Below are 22,295 nucleotides of genomic sequence, written 5' to 3'. Positions count from 1 at the left end.
GTGAGATATTGGGGCATTCATGAAATGGAAAGAAGAAGTGGTGAAGTGAAGGGACGTCATTCCTCCAAGATTCAAGACCATGGATCGAAAGGTAGAGTCGACGGGATGGGATTCTAGTCAAGCTTGGTGAGCAGCTGGTTGCGTTTCATTGGTGAGTGGATGTCGCGGCGGAAGTCATGTTAGCCTGGAGAAGCAAGGAAGGTTCTGTTTTAGTCGCTGCGGGTGGCCAGGTAATTATGGGCCGCGGTCTGGTGGCGTCATGTCGGACAAACGAGGGAGAAGGAAGTGTTGAAAATACAAGACGGATGGTTGAGCCCTAACTGATGTGGGCGTTTAAGAGATGAATAAGCAGTCTATAATAGAAACTTGAATAAATATGAATGAGACTCAGAAAGCCCTCACAAAGCCCAGCCACCACTGGCATGAAATATTCAGTCTGGACCATCTTGAGAATGAATCGAAAACCGCATACTCCATACAGCTGAGACACAGAAGATAAGACTGGCCCCACAACGCCACGGCTTTGTATTCGAACTGAGGAGGGAACCGGCCCTCTGTGGATTGCACTGAGTTATGTTACACAGATTTATCAAGGGCGGCGTCCACCTCCGCAACTTTACCGTGGTTATAGGCATTGGTGTCGTAGAACCACTTGATCTTCTTCATGATGGCTTCCTCGGTGTAGTCCTCAGGATTGATGTCTTTCGGGCGGAACTCTGGTTGCATGGGATCGATGAACTGGGTGGATTCGTTGTAGCCCCATCGCTTCAGATCGGTGACGTTGAAAGCGACCATCATGCTATTGAAGGTTATAAAGGGATAGATTGCGAACCAAACGGTGAACTTACTCGTGATCCTCGTGAACGAGATTGTGACAATGAAACAGGCTGAGGAGTTTCAGTCAGTGCACTGTTGCCCTTTGAGGATTGGTGAGGAGAACATACAATACACCATTCCAAGGGGCATAGCGAGCGAGGACTCGAACCGTCTCTCCGGCGGAAAGCCACACAACGTCTTTCATTCCAGCGGCCTCGTACGGCAATACCACCCCTCGCCCTCCAGTCCGTGACAAGATCTGGAAATCGACGAGATGAATGTGTACTGGGTGTGTTGTTCCCCCTCTTCCATTAGTCATCTCCCAAATCTCGTCCTCTCCGCGCAATGGCCGTGCTAGAATGCGATTCTCAATGTCCCTGAAGCCAACGCCGTTTATAAGCCATCGGTCATGGATTCTCTCGAAGACGAAGCTTTTATCCGGTGCTCCTTTTGCGGGTGGCGGCCTGATCTCGCGCAATGAGGAGGGGATAGGCCCATCGTTTGAGGTGTCAGTGACTTGGTCGCCGACCACGAACCGCATGACCAAGTCCGTGGCGGCGTAATCGATACCTCCTTCCATGCCTCTTTTATTCTTCAGTGTTAAGTTTCGCCCTGCATAGTTGGCGAAATCAACCACGATTTCATACCGTTCGCCCATCGCCATTAAGAGGTCGTCGGTGCGGACGGGGTGGGATAGAAGACCTGAAGACTCAGGAGGAAAGCTTCAGAGCAGAGTAAAAAGTTGCTTACCAGTGTCTGACCCAATGACTTCGAATTGCACATCCTTATTGGTTGATGATGGGTCTTCTGCAAAATAAAGATGAAATACTACCGAAAATCAGCATGAAGTCGAATCAATATGAGAGGATTACAAAGTTACCCCTGCTGATAGCTCCGTTGAGAAGTCGGAGTCTATATTTACGCGGTTCGACTTCAAAATATGGCCAAGGCTGCCCGTTTCTGCACGAATAAGCTGGTGCCTCTTCCAGTGAGAAGTGTTACTAACACATGGATCACGTCGCCCCATAAGGCTTGGTTATTGTCGGTATGGTAACGCAGCGAGGCGTCGTCGTTATAATATTTCGAAGTTATTGCCAGTACCACATCGTACTGTCCACGGGGAAGTCCCAACCCCTGTTCATGTGGATCGGTCAAAATATACATGCCCTCCTGGCCTTTGTACGCATGTTCTCCGGTAGCGAATTCGGTATGATCCTAAGTAGCTATATTAGTGGGGCTTAGGATGAGAACAGTAGACGAACACACATGATACCAGGCCGTGCGCGCATTTTGTGCGTTGGGGTAATAATAGTCCTGGATTTGGTTAGCAAGCCCATCATGGAAACTATATTCTCCTTGCGCACTTTATATTGACCCGCCGTCGCGTAGTCCGCCGCCCATCCATCGAATGGGGCGCGATCTGAGTTTATTTAGTATGCTCTGTATGTCGCAATAGGATGATGCTTACTATATTGCCCATGAACATGCACTGCCATATTGTATGGGCCTTTGTTGGAGAATCGAACAACCGCCTCTGCAAGTCGTAGAGTCAGCCTCGAATTCATACATGGGCCCTTCAGACGTCAGAACAGACACTTACCCCTTCCTTGCGGCATAACAAATATCGGCCCCGGCGATACTCCGTCATAGGTGGTCAGTACCGTCGGCGGGAGGTCTGGGTATATCTGCTTCGCCATCGTCTTTACTTCCACCTCGTAGTAATCGATAGGCGCTGCTGAAGTATCGTCTGGGTAGTATGTGCTTGCAAAGTCAGCATTCTTCACCTTCAGCACATCAGGCTGTGAAAGACTTACTACTTGGGTGATTTAGAGGATGGTATAGGCAAGGGATATTGGAAGATATGACGATATACTGGACTGATCCAGACACCCGAGGGATTGGGATCATAGCCATCTCCGCGGGATGGCGTGGGGAATGGAAGCTCGTGCGGAATCTCCGTATTATCGGGCAGCGTATCTGAATATATAAGAGACCAGTCCCCTGATTGTATGTTGGAAGGGATTTCAGCATATACACCATTCGGTTCTTCGATATATGCAGTTGGTAGTTGAGTGGTTATGACAGTGGGGCTCTCGGGGACTACGGTCGACCTTTGTTGGGAGTGTATTTGAGTTACCGTATCGATATCGATTGCAAGAGTTGTCGCCGCCCGCCTCGTCCTTACTTCCCATCGCCTCTCCAGAGAGGATTGGGCATGCGAAACCCCTCCTAAGAAGGCACTCAAGTAGAGCAGCCTCAAGGGGTGCTGGAAAACCATAATGATTTGAAAAGCGGGGTAGACGCTGAATCACAGTGGCTTTGGAATATGCCTCGTCTCTGAAACTCTGATCGGGTGGGCGAAGCTGCCGGCAGAAGATTTTGCATCCGGGCTCGCCGGCAGACGCGCCATGTAGTGATTTTATAAAACAGTCCCTGGTTGTGTGAGATCCTCGCACGACATCATTTCAAGGCCAGCGCCGCAATGGCTGCGGATTGTTCTATGAGCACGCATTACTCTAAGTGGTTGTTATGGTTGATGATTGGCGTCATGCCGTTCACCCGTCCTCCGTTCGGTGGATAGAAGGCTCCGCGATGCCGGGCCACAGCAAGATACATTCCAAAAGCTAGCCTGTTCAGCTTATTCAGTGCTAAATATGGCAAAAGTCTAACAGCTTTGATGGATACGGGTAGTTACAGCAATACCCTAGGGTATTTATCCCATCGATGATATGTCGATTGATACATGTTGCTTAGCTGGATGCGAATAGATGAATGAAAGCGTCAGAGAAGGCTGTCTCGAGTAACATCAGATTGGAACAGAGCGAATCCGATCATCAAATCTGATTCAGAGCGTATTCGGCGATGTCGTGGTGTGTGAAACACAAGTCATTACGAGGACGCGTCGATTTCACCATCAGAGATACGCTAAACCGTATGTGGCACCAGCTCAGACCAACCGTCCGCCCTGGAAGCAACCTCCTCCTTCCAAAGCTCTTGGCGGGCCCCTGTTTTCTCTCATTCTTCTGGCATCGGACGGAGATCACCCCGATGACCGCCGTCACATCGCCGTTTCCAGACACTTGGATGCACACTGCTTTTGACACGGTGAACAAAAGTGTTTTTTTATTCGGAGTGTGATCTCCTTTTTACGGACCTATCTCCAGGCCCGTAGCTAGGTGAGCCTGTGAGAATAGGAGCTGTTCCGGACCAAAGCGCAGCATTCCCTCGATCAAATTTCTCCTTCAACTTCAATCTATCACGAAGAGAGGGTTCCATTGTTGGCCGGGACAGTGAGACAAGGTACTTACGGAGAACTCTATCTTGTAATGCTTGCGACGTATGGCACTTTTGCATATGACCGATTGAGCGTCCGATTGGACCCTTTCTGACGTGGCTACATGCTGAACATGACCACAGTTACTATTGGACTCGGGCAATGTAAGATTTGGATTCAGCACCCTTACACTCTGGCAAATTCTCTTGGTGCTGTCTACGGACCTTTCACTCCCAAATCAACACCCAGGATAGCTGTCTGTATCTCTGGAATGCTAAAAGCACTTCACCTACCTCCAGACCTCGCGCTTCCAAATTACGGCTTAGGGCAAGGAAGGACTCTGGTCATGACTGGCACGCATGTATCGCCGTACACCGTAGTTCGCCGATCTAATGCTGAGAATTGGAGTCTTCAAGAACCAGCGATTATTGGCTTTGCCAACATTTGTATGGTGACTTCCGGTGGACGTGAAGAACTGCTTAAGGTCCAAATATCTCGGAAAAGGATTCTGTTGTGGAACCCAGCACAAATCCATAGAGGGGTAGAGGCACATCTGGTCCAGCTCAACGGAACTGACGTCGACCCCTGATCAATATTCCAGAGCGGATGTTGTGCCTATCAACGGTGCAGATCTCTTCCAAGTACATCTAAGACTGCGCAATCTTATCGATGGAACGAGACATCACTCAGCCTTTGGGACCCTCGAACAACCTTCAATGGACGCATGGTAGTATGGGGGAGGTGATGTTGACTCACCCTGAAACAGGTCATGGTCCAATTGAGTAGTCTTTAGCCTCCTTGCACATCTCTTCAAGAGGAAACTCCATTCTGACATTGCCGTATGCGTCCGGGACGACCAAAAGCTCGATTTTCGCCCTCTCGCCTGGATGGTCAGCAGTGCTGTGACCGAATCCACGCATCTCGGAAACCGCCTCCACGGACAGATTCACAGGCGGGGTGTCCAGCCTAGTGCTTGTACTTCGACCTACCGCTTGTGTAGTAATTGCTGGTCTCATTTGCCTTGTGCCTGTCAGTCCCGCTTATCTCTTTCAGGAAGCCACTGTCTTAGAAAGCTTCATCGAGGCCTGGTGCTCATACAATGGGCAGATATCCGGAGTTCGAATTCCGCTAAAACTTACGTGTCGCCATCGGTTCCGTGTCCTTGTCATAGTTCCTTCAGCATGGCCTACTCACAAACATCGGTCAGTCCTTTCATTCCTTTCACGAGATGTGGCTTCTAGGAGTGTCCAGCATATCCCCAAGCCTTGAGGTATAGATGGGTGATGCAACCTCGACGATACCAATTGGCATCAGGACATCGTAGAACTACAGTAAAGCAGTCCTACTCAGCCATCGTTGGGTACGATCGCGGCTGCGTCCAGGCATATACGGTGATGGCGTGGGATTCCGATCGCCGATAGTCGCAGGCGTTCGCTCTGATTCCTAACCATCTACAGTGATGACCCACCAACTCGTTCCCTCTTACGTCTGTGTTCCTGAAACCGCCAGTTCAGTTATATCAGTATATCGGAATATATCACAGCCAGAGGCATCCATAAGCTGACTGTAGTGCAACCCTCCAAGGCGAGCACGGCTTGGCGAACTGTGGGGTAACCGGATCTTCCATGTGGGGACTGCGCTTCCAACTCCGATGTCTCTTGCCGTTCTTCCTTAGGATATTCACTAGTACTGGAGTTTATCTAGGACCTCGGCTCTGGCTTGCGTTCTGTTCTTTCTTACATTTTCCACTCCTACATGTCGTCTTTATTACCCGAATTTAGGTCTATACAACCAACTATAGCTTTGCGACGTCAGAGAAGATGACCGTGACAGAGCTGACAGAATCAACTTGCGATGTGTAAGTACAGGATTCACTATTTCCAAACTGTCACACAGTTTCACTCGGTTACGCATTCATACATGAGCTAATTAAGGCTTAGCTTGATTATCGGAGCGGGTCCAGCTGGGTAAGTGTGCAGTACCACAACAATTCCGATGACCAGGAAGAGCTGAAAGACAAACGAGCTTAATGCTGGCAACATGGATGGCACGATGCGGCATCAATGCTCGAATTATCGACAAACGTAGCACCAAGATCTTCTGTGGGCAGGCTGATGGCTTGCAAATACGGAGTCTGGAGATCTTCGACAGCTTTGGCTTTGCAGACAGAGCTGTCAAAGAGGCAAATCATTTGCTCGAGGTACGAGCCCATATTCCTCTGTATCAGTCTGTGAAACGTCGCGTGCTCATAGACGGATTTTAGTTCTGCATGTGGGTTCGTAAAGCCGGTATCCAGGCCTTGATTGCTTCTAAACAGAGATAGAATCCGGGCAGCGATGGCGTTATACGGCGTTCTGATCGCATTCCTGATGTCATGGTTGGACTTTCGCGCTTCACAGAGATTGTCCTCCACCAAGGACGCATCGAACGGTTCTTCCTGGATCACATCAAGAAGCACTCCAATGACTCTATTCGCGTTGAACGAGGCGTAATACCGGAGACTCTTTCTTTCAACGAGGAGATATTAGATGATCATTCCCAAGATTCGTACCCGATTTCAGTAAAGCTGAGATACCTGACGGAAGAGGAGGCAACTCCAGCACAGAGTAAAGGCAGCGCAACCAGAGATGGACTCTTCCGAAGCAACCTCGCCGAAGATGATACTGATGAGCTAATCCGGAAGAGTAAAGAGAAGGACGGGACTTCGGAACTGGTGAGGGCCAAGTACGACGTTGGCTGCGATGGTGCGCACAGCTGGACAAGAAAACAGTTGGGCTTCCAGCTGGAAGGAGAACCAACCGACTTCATATGGGGTGTATTAGGTCTGCTACCGTATAGATCAGTATGTATCTACGGTTATGCTGACAAGAAGCAGATATCATCCCCATAACCGACTTCCCTGACATCCGCATGAGGACAGCCGTCCATAGCGCCTCTTCGGGGTCTCTCATGGTCATTCCGAGAGAATCCAAGCTGGTCCGACTTTACATCCAGCTGATCGAGGTCAAACCAGATGCCTCTGGCCGTGCTGATCGGAGCAAGATCACCCCGGAGGTTATCATCAAGGCCGCTCAGAAGATCATCGCTCCGTACAGTCTGACCTACGAGTACTGTGACTGGTGGACAGCGTATCAGATTGGGCAGCGTGTGGGCACGAATTTCGACTACAGAAGCCGTGTGTTTCTGGCTGGAGATGCAGTACACACCCACTCCCCTAAAGCCGGGCAGGGTATGAATGTCAGCATGCAGGATGCCTACAATCTGGGCTGGAAACTCGGCTTGGTCGCCAAAGGAATAGCGAAACCGGACATCCTCAAAACATATCAATCCGAGCGGAGGCGTATAGCTCAGGATCTCATCGACTTCGACCATAAGTTCTCCCGCTTGTTTTCTGGGCGGCCTGCTAAGGACATCTTGGATGAGACAGGCGTCAGTATGTCGGAGTTCAAAGAGGCATTCGTCAAGGGAAATCTCTTTGCCACGGGACTCTCCGTCGACTATGGAGCCAGCATGCTGGTAGCCAAAGACGGCGATGCGGCCGATCAAGGTGATGGCACAAAAGTGTCCACTACCAACCCCACCAAAGTTGTCTGCAGGCAGGATCTGGCTACCAATATCAGGCTGGGGATGCGATTTCCATCGTTCAAGGTGCTTAACCATGCAGACGCCAGACCATGGCATTTCCAGACGAAATTGAAAAGCGATGGACGCTTCCGCCTTATCGTGTTCGCTGGAAATGTTCTTTCTCCTGTGCAGAAGTCGAGGCTCGACGGCTTCTGCAAATTTCTCGACAGCTCTTCATTTATACGACCGCATCTTCACAAGCATATCGCTATCCTCACGCTGCATTCGTCCAAGCGGATGGAAACAGAACTTCAAAGAGATTTCCCGGAAGTTTTGCATCCGTTTGATGCACATACAGGATGGGACTATGACAGCGTGTTCGTTGACGATGAGAGCTACCACGAAGGCCATGGAGAAGCATATAAGGGATATGGAGTCGACAAGGAAACTGGGTGTGTTGTTATCACCAGGCCCGATCAATATGTGGGATTCATTGGAAGCCTGGACGAGGATGGACGTGCGGGTGTAGAGGAGTACTTCAAGGGGGTCTTTGTGTAAAGATGCCAGCGGCTAAAACGGACAAGAATCAATTGCGAAAGCAAACCATAATCGCTGTTAATAGGGCGGCTAGACTACAGTACAAGACCTGGATGATGGTGCCGCGGGATGTGATGGTGGGGCTGTGTAATCAGAAATCGGGGGTTGCTGGGGCAACGCGCGGTTTCCAAACACTGTACCTTGACATAGGCATCTCGAGTGCCTCAGAGCCACACCTCCAACGCCCTACCTCATTTTTTTTGAACGCACATCTCTTCAGTGTATTCTTTCGTTGGCGTTGTTCACATATTCGCCGTTCGTTTTGATCGGTGGCGCGCAATTCACCGCCAGGCGCTATGGATCGCCGACCGTCAACACCTTCGCGACACGCCTATGGCCGACCACCACCGTATATGACAGCCGATGACGAAGAGGGCTCGCCGGCCCACTTGCAGGGAGGGCAGACAATGCGATTGTTGACACATGTTGACGACTCTCAGAGCTATGTTCCGTAGGTTCACTCTCTAGCATCGCTTTCTTTCATGTCAATCAATATTCATCCTCACTGTCCTCTCCTTCACAGAAAGAATGCAACGTCTGAAACGACATCGCTTCTCTCGGTTGGGGAGAGCACCGCCGCGACACTGGGTGATAGCCGCAACGCACCCGCAAAAGGACAACAGCAAGCTGCCGAAGCCGCGATTGTTGATCTGCTGAGGGACGCTCGCGCTGCACTCAAGCCTACATCAAATGTGTCAGCGGCGGGCTCCCCAAGAAGAAAATCTGTCGCTGAACGACTTACATCTCGATTCTCTCCTTCAAAGACGGCGAAGGAGCCGGACCCAGGCTTACCGTTGTATGAAACCCACAGACCTCCATCACCGTCATACCAACCATCGGCGCTCTCATCGACGCCATCGCGAGCGCCATCAGTGCTTGACAATGCGCCCAGCATCCCTCCTCCTTCGAACGACTCACCGCGCTATGTGCCGTACCGCCGACCTACTTCGCCAGACCGACCCTCGCCAGCTAGACCATACTCGCCGACCAGGACTTCGACCGACTATACCCGGCCCCAAGCGTCCAGTGTCTCGTACGAGCCGTCAGACCTGAATGGCAGCCCACGTCCAGGCACACCCTCTTCCCGCTACGCCGGAGGCCGACCCGGGAGCCCTAAACGACCGCTTCCCCCGGCGCCCTTATTCGCAGGTGGCAGGCCAGTGTCTCGCGATTCAGATGCAACTGTGGATCTATCCACCGTTCCTCTCAATGACGATGATGTCTTCTCCGACGAGCACCGCACGGACAGGTACTCTCGCGACTCCTTCACGTCCGATGAAACGGTGACAGAAGAAGACACAGTTGCAAACGAGAAGGTGGACCACTATGGCCCTGCACCGGATGGGGCACAAGTCAGACGCGGAGCGCGACAAGCCGTCATGACGAAGAAAGAAGTCCGTCTCATTAATGGTGAACTGATCTTGGAGTGCAAGATCCCCACCATCTTGTACAGCTTCTTGCCGCGAAGAGACGACATCGAGTTTACGCACATGCGATACACGGCTGTCACTTGCGATCCCGATGACTTTGTCAACAGAGGCTACAAGCTCCGGCAAAATCTGGGCCAACCGCGCGAGACGGAGTTGTTCATTTGCATCACCATGTATAACGAGAACGAGATTGACTTTACGCGCACCATGCACGGAGTTATGCGCAACATCAGTCACTTCTGCTCCCGCACGCGATCTCGGACCTGGGGCAAAGACGGATGGCAGAAAATTGTCGTATGCATCATATCCGATGGCCGGCAGAAAGTGCATCCTAGGACCCTCGACGCATTAGCAGCGATGGGTTGCTACCAGGACGGTATTGCGAAGAACCACGTCAATCAGCGCGAAGTCACAGCCCACGTGTACGAGTACACGACCCAAGTGTCTCTGGACTCTGATCTGAAGTTCAAAGGTGCGGAGAAGGGAATTGTGCCTTGCCAAATGATTTTCTGCCTGAAGGAGCGCAATCAGAAGAAGTTGAACTCGCATCGGTGGTTCTTCAATGCTTTTGGCCGTGCATTGAACCCAAACGTGTGCATTTTGTTGGACGTGGGAACGAAGCCCGGGCCTAAGGCGCTCTATCATCTCTGGAAGGCTTTTGATACCGACTCTTCTGTCGCCGGTGCAGCTGGAGAAATCAAAGCTGGAAAGGGCAAAGGATGGCTTGGCTTGCTCAACCCGCTTGTTGCATCTCAGAACTTTGAGTACAAGATGTCGAATATTTTGGACAAGCCGCTAGAGTCAGTGTTTGGGTACATCACCGTGCTTCCTGGTGCGCTTTCAGCATACCGATACCATGCCCTGCAGAACGATCACACCGGGCATGGACCCCTGAGTCAGTATTTTAAGGGTGAGACTCTGCACGGAATAGATGCCGATGTGTTTACTGCGAACATGTACTTGGCCGAGGATCGCATTCTCTGCTGGGAGCTTGTGGCGAAGCGCAGTGAACAGTGGGTATTGAAGTACGTGAAAGCGGCAACAGGAGAGACCGATGTGCCAGGTACGAAACATCGCCCATCAGAGTAAACCGCCTGCTAACATTTCAACTCAGATGCTGTACCTGAGTTTATCTCGCAACGTCGCCGCTGGCTCAACGGAGCTTTCTTCGCAGCCGTCTACTCGCTCCTTCACTTTAAGCAGATCTGGGCAACAGACCACACCATCTGGCGCAAGACCCTCCTGCACATCGAGTTTATCTACCAATTCGTCTCCCTGATGTTCACCTTCTTCTCTCTGGCCAACTTCTACCTGACCTTTTTCTTCATCGCGGGCAGTCTCGCAGACCCGAAGCTCGATCCCTTCGGCCACAACATCGGCAAATACATCTTCTACATCCTCCGCTACACATGCGTCCTTCTCATCTGCATGCAGTTTATCCTTTCAATGGGCAACCGACCGCAAGGCGCCAAGAAGATGTTCCTCAGCAGCATGGTTGCGTACTGCGTCATCATGGCCTACACCACCTTCGCATCCATCTACATCGTTGTCGTGCAGCTCAAAGACCCCAAAGCCCCGAAGTCGCTCGGCAACAACGTCTTTACGAATCTAATCATTTCCACCGCCACCACTGTAGGCCTCTACTTCCTGATGTCCTTCATGTACCTGGACCCATGGCACATGTTCACCTCCTCGGCTCAATACTTTGCGCTCTTGCCAAGCTACATCTGCACCCTGCAGGTCTACGCCTTCTGCAACGCGCACGACGTCACATGGGGTACAAAAGGCGACAACGTAGCCAAAACCGATCTCGGCGACGCAAAAGCCAAATCCAAGGACCTCGTCGAACTCGAAATGCCCAGCGAACAACTCGACATCGACAGCGGCTACGACGAAGCCCTGCGCAACCTGCGCGATCGCGTCGAGGTGCCTAAACCCGGTGTCTCCGAGGCGCAGGCCCAGGAGGATTATTACCGCGCGGTGAGGACGTACATGGTGGTTGTGTGGCTGATCAGCAATGCGATCCTCGCCATGGCCGTCAGCGAGGCGTATTCTGGGAGTGCGATTCAGGAGAATTTTTACTTGAAGTTCATTCTGTGGAGTGTCGCTGGGTTGGCGTTTTTCAGGGCGATAGGATCGACCAGTTTCTTGATCATTGAGTTGGTGCACAAGGGGATGGAGGCGAAGTTGAAGTGGGCTGATAGGAGCGAGAGTGGAAGTACGCGATCGACTGGGTTGGGCGGTGGGAGAAGGCGGTGGGGGCGTGGATGGGGTGCTGGTGGTGGAAGTTGGTGGAGTGGGAGTTATGTTGGGAGTAAGGTGAGTAGTTGGGCGCCGAGTAGCTGGGGTGGGAGCAGTTTGGGGAGGTAGATGTGGGGAGTTGTGGGACTTGATCGTTGGGTTGGTAAAGTGAGAAGGGCGGACGGGGTCGAGGATGAATAGGTGGGTTGTCACGATTCATGTATGATTGGCGTTGAGGCGTGGTTCCGGCGGAAGACGATATACCTTATACCACCGAAGTCATGCTTTCGTCCTACAGTGGACGGCTACAGCAAGACTCCGTTTAGTTGGACTCATGTGTAGCATTAGGTAACATGGAGATCAGAGGAGTTCAGGAAATTCGTTCGCAAGAATCGTGAGAGGTGTGTGGCCGTGACTATGCACCAAGAAGCAACAGTGAACAACTTGTAGCAGGACCTTTTTATCCCCCTATAGTCACACATTCATTGAAGCAAGCCGATGTACCTAGTCTACCCTCCGGGGACGGGACTGGAACCCATATATACATATCCGTTACTCTTTCGTCCCAGGCGCCCCCCAGCGCTGCTTAGAAGCAATCTATTCTTCCTCGTCATATTGACCGCGACCTTGACCGCGGCCTTGCCCACGGCCCTGCCCGCGTCCCTGCCCATATCCTTGGCCATGTCCTTGGCCATGACCTTCACCTTGGCCTTCACCCTGGCCTTCTCCCTGACCTTCTCCCTGGCCTTCCCCTTGTCCTTCTCCCTCCCCTTCTCCATATCCATGCCTGCCCTTGCCCTTCCCCCCTGGTCCCCAAACATACTTCTCCGCCCACTCGAGCCACTTCTTCCACCAAGCTTTCCACTCTTCCTCCGTGGGGTTCTGCGGAATAGGCGGCGGAAGAGGCGGCACACCCGTTGGGATAGGACCGCGCGTATAGGTCAACAGTGTGGTAGGCTTATAGCCTCCAGTAGGAAAGACACCCGTGGGAAAGACGCCAGTGGGGAATACGCCGGTCGGAAAGACGCCAGTGGGGAAGACGCCGGTGGGGAACACTCCCGTTGGGACGCCAGACGAGTGACGGACACTAGTAGGAATAGCCCCTGTGGGGACCGGAATAGGGGGGACGTAGCCGCCCGTTCCAGTTGGACCGACGACGGCTATGCTGGACTTTTGGATGGGGAGATAGATCACTTTTCCGTCGTCGTTGGGGACGTCGGTGGGGACGTTGCTGGGGACGTCGGTGGGAGTTTCTTCCGGGGCTGGTCCATTGTTGTGACGCTCGTTTAGTGTGAGGGCGCCTAGGTGGAGTTAGTCTGAATGGGCAGAGATGGGTTAAGTGTATAGGATGGACTTACTGGTGAGTGCTGAGCCAGCAACGAGGAGGGAGATGAAGTAACGCATCTTTGCAATGTGTGATGAAGTGATAATGAATTTGAATAACAATCAAAGGCGACGATGAGAAGAGCTGGTAGCGGAATAGAAATGCCTTCGTAAGTATCGAAAGCAGGGGTTGCAATCGTGAAGAAAGGTCTATGAACTTTGGGGAGGAAAGCCCGACCAAGACAAGAAGGGGAAGACTGGATGAAAGCACCTGCTTGTGTCTAACAAACGCCTAACCGGGGCACGCTTATATACGCCGTCCAGCTACATCCGTTGGAAGCCCTGCTCCGGGCACACCATGTATCTCAAACATGTTTCCCAAACATGATCAGCGCTCTTATTCCTCCTACCTAATCTTAGAATCCTACGCAAAAGCCACCGTTCGAGGCTTGCGTAGGGGATCTGCGTTCGCCGAGATGTACGCCTTCCCTTGTTCCTCTAGGTGTTGGATGAGGTTCGCTGACTGCGGAATTAATGCACTGTGGTTGGGCGGAATTCATAGTTTCGTGCGTAGACTCCGTACGCGTCCCTGAGTCCGCGTGTCAGCATAAGCCGCAAGATGCAAGGAACAGCCTCTTTTCTACCCCTCTAAAGGCGGCATGCTTCGATTGGCAGCCGCACTGCGCCAACCGCGAATCGCATGCTTTCCAAGGTTGGTTGTGTCTTGCGGCGCACGTGGAAAATGGCCGTCTGCAATCATCTCGACAACTTTCCATATGCAGGCGGTAGGGTACGTCGGAGAACTTTATATGCTCTGTTTCATAAGTCTGCCAATGATGTGCAAGTTGGAACTCGGTGTCCGGGAGCTGAGAGCAGTTTCTGGCCCAGCTGAGCAGCTGGAATATGCTACAGATCCCACAACACGGAACTATCGTCTGCAGTGCGCGCGTATCCTCAAGGCTGAACTCGTCATCTACGGAAAGCATAGCTTGCTTGTAGGTTATAATTCTTGTACTGATAGTAGGATTTTAGATGCATATGGTAATCGCCACGAGAACTGTGCTAGCAGCACCAGCTCGTTCGCCGCCGCACCTGAGAGGTGTATGCGGTACGGAGTATCCTATTATGATACAGTCCAACAAGAGGGCGTTCGCCATCGGGACCATGAGACAACCGGAGAGGCATAGCCCCCGGTCTAAGGAAGTCCGAACCCCCCACTTCCCGCGACGTCAGACAGATGTGCATAATAGGCAGCTGGATAGATAGATAATCTGCAGGAAACACCATGTGCTGCCCTCAATGGCCAGCCGTGTTCAGAGGATTGAGCACCAACGTCCGAAGGATGAACACGGGAATAAATTAGGAAAGCTTGAAACTTATGACGAAATCTTGTGCTGAAGTAAGGTGATGTTCGATCCTTCTCTGACATAAGATATGGGATGGACCCCATGCAACGATTTAAACATACTGGTATAATAAGAGTGCACAGAAACTCAGCAGCTTTGCACAGCAATTGAGCATTTATGCAGTTCCCGCACGACAAAGCCCGGATGCTGGGAATCCGATGCATTGTCGAAGTGTGGCTGCTGAACAGCTGGCTGACGCGTTCACAGGCTCACAGCCACCCCATTCTCTTTGCTGCAGAACCCCATCCTCCAAGCAGGGCCGTCGTCCCAGTGAAGACAATGAGTGGACCATACCCGCTTCCATACGCCATTCCAGCCTTCCAGTTTCCGGCATGAAGAAGAGCTTCGCTAAGTGGGCCGCTGCAAACGTTGCCCACACCTTTCCCTGCGGCAAGACATGCAAATACCATGCCCGAATCGACTCCTGGCCGCTTCTCTTTGGTATCCCGGATGATGGCGCTCCAAGCCGTCGATGTACAACCCGCGAAGGCGCCGTAGACTAAGCTGAAGATGTAGAGAGGTGGCAGAGAGGTGGAGAATCCCCAGAGTAGAAATACACCGAGGGTCGAGCCTAACGCGGCCACGGAAAGACAAGTCGTGACATGATATCTATCAACAGCCGCGCCCATGCAGAGGCAGCCAGCTGCGGCTGCGCCGTTCAGGAGTATGACGGTCGCAACGCTCCCGAGATTCGATGCGCCCAATGCCCGGGCGAAGGTAGGCAGGTAGATTCCCGGGAGGAAGTATCCTAGGCTTTGAACCAAGTTTGCGGATTGGAGGATGAGATAGTTCGAACACCCCCAGAAAGACATGTCGAAACCCCGAGCCTGTGAAGTCTGAGCAAGCGGAAGCCGGGGCTTGAAGAAGAAGAGGATCGGGAAATTGAGTGCTACAAACGCCAGCGCGCAAACGCGCAGCGTGGTTCGGAAGCCGTAGCTGTGTAGCAGCCACTGCAGTATCAAGGGTAGAACGGCCCCGGATATCCCGAATCCTGCCATCATAACACCGTAAGCAAAGCCTCGGCGTCGCACCCACCATTCTTCGATGAAGAAGAGGATAGGCGTCCATGCAAGAGTGCCTCCAAGGGCATAAAAAATTCCCTGAGTGACGATGAGCTGAGGAATACTATTCGACAGAGACCCAAGACCGAGTGCGAGGCACATGACGATGAGGCCAGCCGGCGTTGCCCAGAGACGCATTTTGGGGAATCGCTTTAGAATGGCGAACATGGGAGGCTGAGTAAGGTACATAATTCCCTGATGAGGTGTGAATGAAGGCTCTGAAGAACGGAACCAAGAGACCTCACCATAGCACATGCTCCTACCACTGCAATATTCGGGGAGCCCTCAAATGGCTTGTTCGTACTGTAGAACTCCTGGAAGACGCCATAACTTGCCGGGAAACCTAGGAGAGCTCAGTGCCTGTCTACGAGTTGTCATCAGCATGCGTACCCCATATCAGTGCTTCCAAAATGAAGCATGCGAATAAAAATAGCCATGCATCCTTTCCTCCGTCCGTCGGAGGAAGCGAGAACCCGTTCCCCGTGTCCCTGTTCTCAAGGGAGCGGTCATCGTAAGAAAGTTCTGAGATGGGGGGATTTGGGGTCAAATCACGCTCGGTTGTTCGATCGGATGCCATTTCCCTCTCGTAGGACGTTAAAGAGCTTGATGGTCAGAACTCGGCGAAGCGGCTTTTTTATCTTTCCCATGACATCACTCAATCTTCAGATGCTGGCAACATGTCATTGTTTTACGCCCTTCCGGAGGCCGCGGGGTTGCAATTAAGCGGTCAGACCTGCAGAGGCCCAGTAGCATTGAGGCGCCTTAATGTTCCCACGTCATGCTCCCCATCAACTTAAGCAGAGCCGAGGAACATCATGGAGACTGAATTATGGTCAAGGTGCATCTGCATTTTTGATGATTGAGGGTGGACTGAGGAGGTTGTTTCCGCCCCGAAGCACTATGGACAGGGCGGAGCGGAAAGCTTGGCGTGGAGCTTGGACGCAACAACAACGCGCTTTGGCGACCTTCGATTCTTAAACAAGTCTTCTGCCCTAAATAGCACGTCCCAGCACATGCGAAGAAATGAGCAGAGGATGAGTCCACACCGCGTTTCTTAGGCTTAGTACGATATTCCATCCAGCTCATGGACGACTCACCGCGCTCCTCCAAGAGGAGAAAGCTGGACACAGCGACGCCGAAGTCCACAGAGCCTACTTCTAAGGCCAATGCTTCGAAGCCTTCAACTCGGAAGTCTGGTCGATTACAAGCAAAATCCGACGAGCAGCTCGAAGCAACCGAGAGCGACGTACCTACCCCTGGCCGAAGATCCACCCGAAACCCAGCGATCACGCATAAGAGTGCAGTGCGAGGAACGCCTAGAAAGAATGGGAATGAAGACCAGGACGTGTACGATGATATAGAGAGTGCGCTACCCCCGAAAGACGATGCACGCAAGCCCTTGCGGGCGCCCTCCCCTAAATCGACCGAGAAAAAGACGTCTAAACCGAGACGCAAGTACGGGAAGCAGGTCCTCGACCCCTCCCTACCCCATCCGTTCAAGGGAATGGGAGCCAAGTTGCTGCATTCTACACCAGGTCGTTCTGGGAAGGAGAACACCCCTCCCGATGCGAGTGCGAGCCTTAGCACGTTCCGCTCCTTGGTTAATGGGTACAAGCACAGTGCTGAGACTGCCGCTCCAGATGAGCTGGCACCCGACCGCAAATATGCTCCCACTGAGAGGAGTAAAACGGCACATGCACGAGTACAAGGTAGTCGGAACTTGGAAAGGCCGACAGGTGGTAGTACACCTGTGAGGAGGCGCCCAGGAAGACCTAGACGGAACGCTGCAGCAGAAGTAAACGAAGAGGAGGAGTCTTCGGATCCATTGCAGGACGACCAGGTGTCTGAATCCTCCCCTTCTAAAAGACGATCAGGCAGGCAGTCAGCTACTGAAGGACACGAAAGGCCAAAACAGGATGCCACAGAGGACAATTCAGCGGTCATCACATCCTCTAGATCTTCTAGGCGACAAGCCTCAGTCCTCGACTCAGAGAATGAACTAGGTGCGCATCCCTCAGCGAGCCCGAAGAAACGCGCGCAACGGACACGGCGGGCAAATCGTGCAGACAATATCGGCAACCATGATGTTATTGGCTTATCAGACAAGTGGCAAGAGGAAGAGGATATGGAGAATGAACATGCTGGCGAAACGCAGGAGCGGAGTAGCATTGCAGGCAGCATCATCGACCCAACGGAACCCAGCCCCTTCAATAGACCTAAATCTCGGATGCAGGAAGGAAACCCCGCGACACTGCTTCAAGGGTCACTTGCTCCAGGGCCGGACGTCGACCTTCTGAAGTCCATTGTTATGGAACGCATCATGGCAAAGCGGGCCGTGCCGGTTGTGGGTTTAGAAGAGGAGTACAGGACTGTCTACCAGCTCGTGGAGCACACTGTCACTGCAGGAGAAGGAAATTCTATGCTTCTGATTGGTGCTCGTGGCAGCGGAAAGACTACTCTAGTGAACAGGGTTTTGTCAGAGGTAGGAAAAGATCACTCCGGGGACTATCACGTTGTTCGTCTCAACGGCTTCATCCATACCGATGACAAGATTGCACTACGCGAGATATGGCGGCAGCTGGGAAGGGAAATGGAAATTGAGGAAGACGGCGGAGTTGGCAAGAACTACGCTGATACGCTGACTACGCTACTCGCCTTGCTGTCCCATCCTTCTGAGACAACAGGGGAGCTTACCGACCAGGTAGCTAAGGCTGTCATTTTCGTAATGGACGAGTTTGACCTGTTCGCTCTGCATCCACGGCAAACGCTGCTTTACAATCTGTTCGACATCGCTCAGTCACGCAAAGCCCCGATTGCTGTTTTGGGCCTAACTACACGGATCGATGTCGCCAACAGTTTAGAGAAGAGAGTCAAGAGTCGGTTCAGTCACCGTTATGTGCATCTTTCCCTTGCCAAGTCATTCAGTGCTTTCCAAGAGATCTGCAAGGCATCTCTCATGATACATCCGGATCAACTTACTATTAAAGAACGCGCCATCCTTTCCTCGACACACGGTGCTAAGACCACCACAGCGAAGGGGAAGAGGAAATCTGAAGCGGAGCCTCAAGGCATTCTTGCGACATGGAATTCGAACATCACAGTGAGTCTGGCCTGGATTCTACATGGTCACGCTCCAGACTGACCCCTGACAGTCGCTGTTTTCTTCAAGAACATTCCTATCTACCCATTTAGCACCACACTACTACCTCAGCAAATCCGTCCCTGCGGCTCTCACCACCTTCCTTCTCCCAGTCGCCAGTCTCTCCGACCCTTCCAGCAGCGTCTTAGCGTCCTGGGATAATTCCGCACAATATTCCCTCACGCCACCAGACTCGAAGCTCTCCCTCCTCCCATCCCTATCCACACTCTCCCTCTCCCTCCTGATCGCCGCCGCCCGCCTAGACGTCCTACACGACGCCGATACCTGCAACTTCAACATGGCATACGACGAGTACGTATCTCTCGCATCGAAAGCCCGGATTCAGAGCGCTGCAGGCGGCGCTAGTGCAAGCGGCGCCGTGAGCAAAGTATGGGGCAAAGAAGTTGCGAAGCGTGAGTGGGAAAGTCTTGTTGACTTGGGACTGCTGATACCCGTCGTGTCCGGGCAGGGCCTTGGGCAAGGTGGATTCGCGATGGTGAAGTGCGATGTTAGTTTGGAGGAGATTGGTATTGTGGCGGGGGAGAAGGGGTTCGAGCGGGCGCTGGAGAGATGGTGTCGGCAGTTGTGAGTTTTGGATGCATTTTGCTGAATTGGCTAAGGGTTTCATTATTTGTACGGAAACGAGGCGTGTTTGTGTGTTGCATGGCCAGCGTGGTGCTGGTCTGTCGAGGCGATAACCCGGTATATGCATATCAATACTCTTCCACAGGCTGGTTGACAGGACAGTGTGACGCACTACTCAACAAAATGAGGAAGGGGCTTTTGCACAGGCCCTGGCCTAGAAGAAACACGGAGATTCCCAGTGTGTCTTTACTTTGTCAACCGAACTTTGCTAGCTCAAGTCACACCAATCAATCTGGCAACCCTGTTTGCACTTATATACTATCATCTTCTTCTATTACTCTATGTACAAAGCCAACAACGCAGAGACACTGCTCACTCCCACACACTCTCACACTGGGAACTCAACCCCAGTACTTGGCCCACTTACTCCCGCCCTTCAACACGCCGACAAACTCCCTCGCAACAACCCTACTCGCCTGTTCACTCGGATGCAACTCATCGAACCACAAGAAGCTATCCGGGCTCTTGGCCAGCACGCAATTTTTCCCCTGGACATCGCACTTGTTCACGACACCCGTGACATTCGGCTCGGCGGTGCCATTCAGGTACTTCTTGGGGTTCCTGTACATATCCGTCATGAGGGCGTTAACGTCGAAATTCGCGATCTTGACGTCGCCGTCCCAGCGGTCCGCAACCTCGGTCTCAAAGGGCGTCTTGTGCGCGAAGATTTGGTTGACCGTGGCGACGGATTCGAGGATGCGGTAGGAGATTTGCGTGATGTTTTGGCCCTGTTTCTCGGGGAAGAACTTCGTTGCTGGCAAGCCGCCGTTTTCAGGGGTCGCGTACTGCGGCAGGAGGTTCAGGGGTGCGAGGTTCAAGAGGACGAAGTAGCGGGCGCTGACCTGGGAGTGGAGGGTGTCGATGATGGAGTAGACGCAGTCGACGTAGTCCTTGAGGGTCTTGCCGGCGACTTGGGAGTCGGTGAGGAAGGCGTTGTTACCGAGGTCGTTGGTGCCGATCCAGATTGCGTAGACGGTGTCGCGGGGGGTGCCGGTGAAGAATTTCTTGTTGGTGGAGGGGACGCGGTGCTTGGAGTCTGCGAGGAAGGCGGGGAGCTCGTAGGAGGTGATGGAGGGGAAGGGTGCGTTGATGGCGGAGAAGAAGCGAGGGGTTATGGAGTTGGAGCAGACGGCGCCGCCGACGGCGTAGTTATAGAGGGTGGCGTTGGAGTAGAGGGAGGCGTAGCGGGGCCAAGAGAGGCCACCTGAAGCGGTGTTGAGACCCTGAGGATGATGTTAGGAGTGGTAAGACATGGAGCGGTTGGCATCATCGACTGAAGGCATGGCTGTATGAGTGTGCTTATATAGGTTCTGTCCCTTTTTGAATTCAAAAGAAGAGAATACCCGTGACAGTGTTCTCAATTGAGAGACGCGAAAGAAACAAGGAAGGGAAAGATGACAGTCTTGTAATTCAATGGAATGGTATATAAACTGGAAAAGACGATAGAGTTGAAAAGATTGTCATACCACTGGCTGTTCCCATCCAACAGGCGGCGCGGAGCCATTGTGGTTGATGAAGTATCCCAATCGGTTCTCATCTGTATAGCTATCACCAAATGTGACTAGCGTCTTGAAGTTATTGAGATTCCATCCTCTAGAGCGCTCTGCATCGCAAAGCGCAAAGGCCAAGTTCAAAAGAAGGACTATGGAGGATGATGAACAACGCATCTCGAAAACCGGGCTGGTGGTAACGCTTTGGTGTACTGAGGGAAGCTCCGTGGCCGCCCATATAAATGAACGTCTACGCCATTCTGCCTAGGTACCTCAAAAGGCCGATTTCATCTGGCAAAAGACATCTCCGGTCCGCCGGATTGCATCCACATATTGATGCCGGGATGCTGCAGAAGTTGGTCTGAGCGCGAACCCGCTTCGGTTATGGAAGCACAGTAGTCGAGAGGAACGGGCCGAATGCAACATGTCATCAGCCTAAAGTCGAGTCGACGATGCTGTTGACGAAGCAGGATTTCATGTCTTCCTCTGCTATTCCAGAAGAGCACAGTCGTGAATAATCCGGTGAAGACGCAGGAGACGATCGGATACAGGTCGCAATGACCAAGGCAATGAGAGCCCAGGGATACCATTGAGGAGCGCAGGGGACGTGTGGGGTGTCGTCGTGACAGTGCACCATGTCCTGTGGATGTATGCATCAACGTCAAGGGTGCTCCACTGCGGGCCAGAAGAGGGTGTTCAGTACTGTGTAGCTCACATCCCGAAGGTACACTCTCGAGCTGCCCAGTTTTGGTGGAGGAGGCAGTGACTGAAACAAGGGCCCGCAGCTTTAAATAATGAGAGAATGTGGTCCAGATCCCCTTCTAATCACGTGACTGAAATGTGATGTGCTGTCCGCTTCCCCGCTGCACTGGTCCTGATTCGATATCTTGGATCGTCATGGGGAGTCGGGAAGTGGGACCTGCATTCCAAATCCGCATCGAGGTGCCGTGGGAGCCTTGGTGACCTGGAGGTTGACAAAGTCGACCGAGTGAGGTCTTCAGAGCTGAAGTCTTTTGCGTGATGGTTCATGGGATTTGATTTGACTCCGTCGGCCACTTTTTGGGTCAGCCGTGTTACTGTGTTGAGAGTAATGACAAGGGGAAGCGGATTCAATGGATGGCACGGAATCTTCCCTTGCCTCCCAAGTCGTTGCGCTGGAGTATCGGTTCCATAGTATCGGGCCATGGGCGCGCAAACAGCGATCCCCTGCATGCTTGGTGCTGTGCAGTGCGCTGTGGTGCTGGCGTGGCGTGGTCCAAAAGGGGTTCGAGGGTTGGGCCTCGATCGAAGTTGTTGAGAGGCGATGCAT

At 52.4% G+C, this 22,295-nt stretch overlaps 8 protein-coding genes across 8 annotated transcripts; 4 read left to right on the top strand and 4 right to left on the bottom strand.

Annotated features, from left to right (window-relative positions):
• Positions 1-438: 438 nt before the first annotated feature.
• On the bottom strand, positions 439-2,570 carry EI97DRAFT_393562 (Cupredoxin). Its single transcript, XM_033796286.1, has 10 exons — positions 2,417-2,570; positions 2,285-2,350; positions 2,181-2,236; positions 2,083-2,130; positions 1,823-2,031; positions 1,697-1,776; positions 1,567-1,644; positions 945-1,518; positions 849-887; positions 439-799 (listed from the first exon to the last, which is right to left on the bottom strand). The coding sequence occupies exons 1-10, from the start codon at positions 2,511-2,513 to the stop codon at positions 577-579; spliced, it is 1,470 nt and encodes a 489-aa protein (XP_033656364.1). The 5' UTR covers positions 2,514-2,570; the 3' UTR covers positions 439-576.
• A 2,984-nt stretch (positions 2,571-5,554) lies between these two features.
• Positions 5,555-8,212, top strand: EI97DRAFT_413707 (uncharacterized protein; the record flags this gene model as incomplete). Its single annotated transcript, XM_033796807.1, has 6 exons — positions 5,555-5,948; positions 6,031-6,057; positions 6,116-6,290; positions 6,354-6,365; positions 6,414-6,912; positions 6,963-8,212. The coding sequence occupies exons 1-6, from the start codon at positions 5,911-5,913 to the stop codon at positions 8,210-8,212; spliced, it is 2,001 nt and encodes a 666-aa protein (XP_033656363.1). The 5' UTR covers positions 5,555-5,910.
• A 521-nt stretch (positions 8,213-8,733) lies between these two features.
• Positions 8,734-12,051, top strand: EI97DRAFT_371905 (chitin synthase 2; the record flags this gene model as incomplete). The annotated part of the gene is made up of 3 exons (XM_033795317.1): positions 8,734-9,316; positions 9,350-10,744; positions 10,796-12,051. 3 exons carry the CDS (start codon positions 8,734-8,736, stop codon positions 12,049-12,051), a joined length of 3,234 nt encoding a protein of 1,077 aa, XP_033656362.1.
• A 285-nt stretch (positions 12,052-12,336) lies between these two features.
• EI97DRAFT_220340 (uncharacterized protein) lies at positions 12,337-13,559 on the bottom strand. Its single transcript, XM_033793859.1, has 2 exons — positions 13,281-13,559; positions 12,337-13,223 (listed from the first exon to the last, which is right to left on the bottom strand). Exons 1-2 carry the CDS (start codon positions 13,324-13,326, stop codon positions 12,520-12,522), a joined length of 750 nt encoding a protein of 249 aa, XP_033656361.1. The 5' UTR covers positions 13,327-13,559; the 3' UTR covers positions 12,337-12,519.
• Positions 13,560-13,616: 57 nt separating this feature from the next.
• Positions 13,617-14,432, top strand: EI97DRAFT_440337 (uncharacterized protein; the record flags this gene model as incomplete). Its single annotated transcript, XM_033799620.1, has 3 exons — positions 13,617-13,723; positions 13,900-14,035; positions 14,091-14,432. The coding sequence occupies 3 exons, from the start codon at positions 13,617-13,619 to the stop codon at positions 14,430-14,432; spliced, it is 585 nt and encodes a 194-aa protein (XP_033656360.1).
• Positions 14,433-14,646: 214 nt separating this feature from the next.
• On the bottom strand, positions 14,647-16,542 carry EI97DRAFT_220360 (MFS general substrate transporter). The gene is made up of 3 exons (XM_033793860.1): positions 16,103-16,542; positions 15,958-16,055; positions 14,647-15,907 (listed from the first exon to the last, which is right to left on the bottom strand). The coding sequence occupies exons 1-3, from the start codon at positions 16,287-16,289 to the stop codon at positions 14,861-14,863; spliced, it is 1,332 nt and encodes a 443-aa protein (XP_033656359.1). The 5' UTR covers positions 16,290-16,542; the 3' UTR covers positions 14,647-14,860.
• A 254-nt stretch (positions 16,543-16,796) lies between these two features.
• EI97DRAFT_492480 (uncharacterized protein) lies at positions 16,797-19,783 on the top strand (the record flags this gene model as incomplete). The annotated part of the gene is made up of 3 exons (XM_033802316.1): positions 16,797-17,462; positions 17,544-18,812; positions 18,865-19,783. The coding sequence occupies 3 exons, from the start codon at positions 16,797-16,799 to the stop codon at positions 19,438-19,440; spliced, it is 2,511 nt and encodes an 836-aa protein (XP_033656358.1). The 3' UTR covers positions 19,441-19,783.
• Positions 19,784-19,837: 54 nt separating this feature from the next.
• EI97DRAFT_413696 (uncharacterized protein) lies at positions 19,838-21,163 on the bottom strand (the record flags this gene model as incomplete). The annotated part of the gene is made up of 2 exons (XM_033796806.1): positions 19,838-20,719; positions 20,966-21,163. The coding sequence occupies 2 exons, from the start codon at positions 21,161-21,163 to the stop codon at positions 19,838-19,840; spliced, it is 1,080 nt and encodes a 359-aa protein (XP_033656357.1).
• Positions 21,164-22,295: the final 1,132 nt, after the last annotated feature.

The sequence above is a fragment of the Westerdykella ornata genome (assembly GCF_010094085.1).
Source record: "Westerdykella ornata strain CBS 379.55 unplaced genomic scaffold EI97scaffold_4, whole genome shotgun sequence".
Classification (NCBI taxonomy): Eukaryota; Fungi; Ascomycota; class Dothideomycetes; order Pleosporales; family Sporormiaceae; genus Westerdykella; species Westerdykella ornata.
The sequence above is the reverse complement of the archived record's forward strand: the minus strand, read 5'-3'. Positions and strand labels throughout refer to the sequence as shown.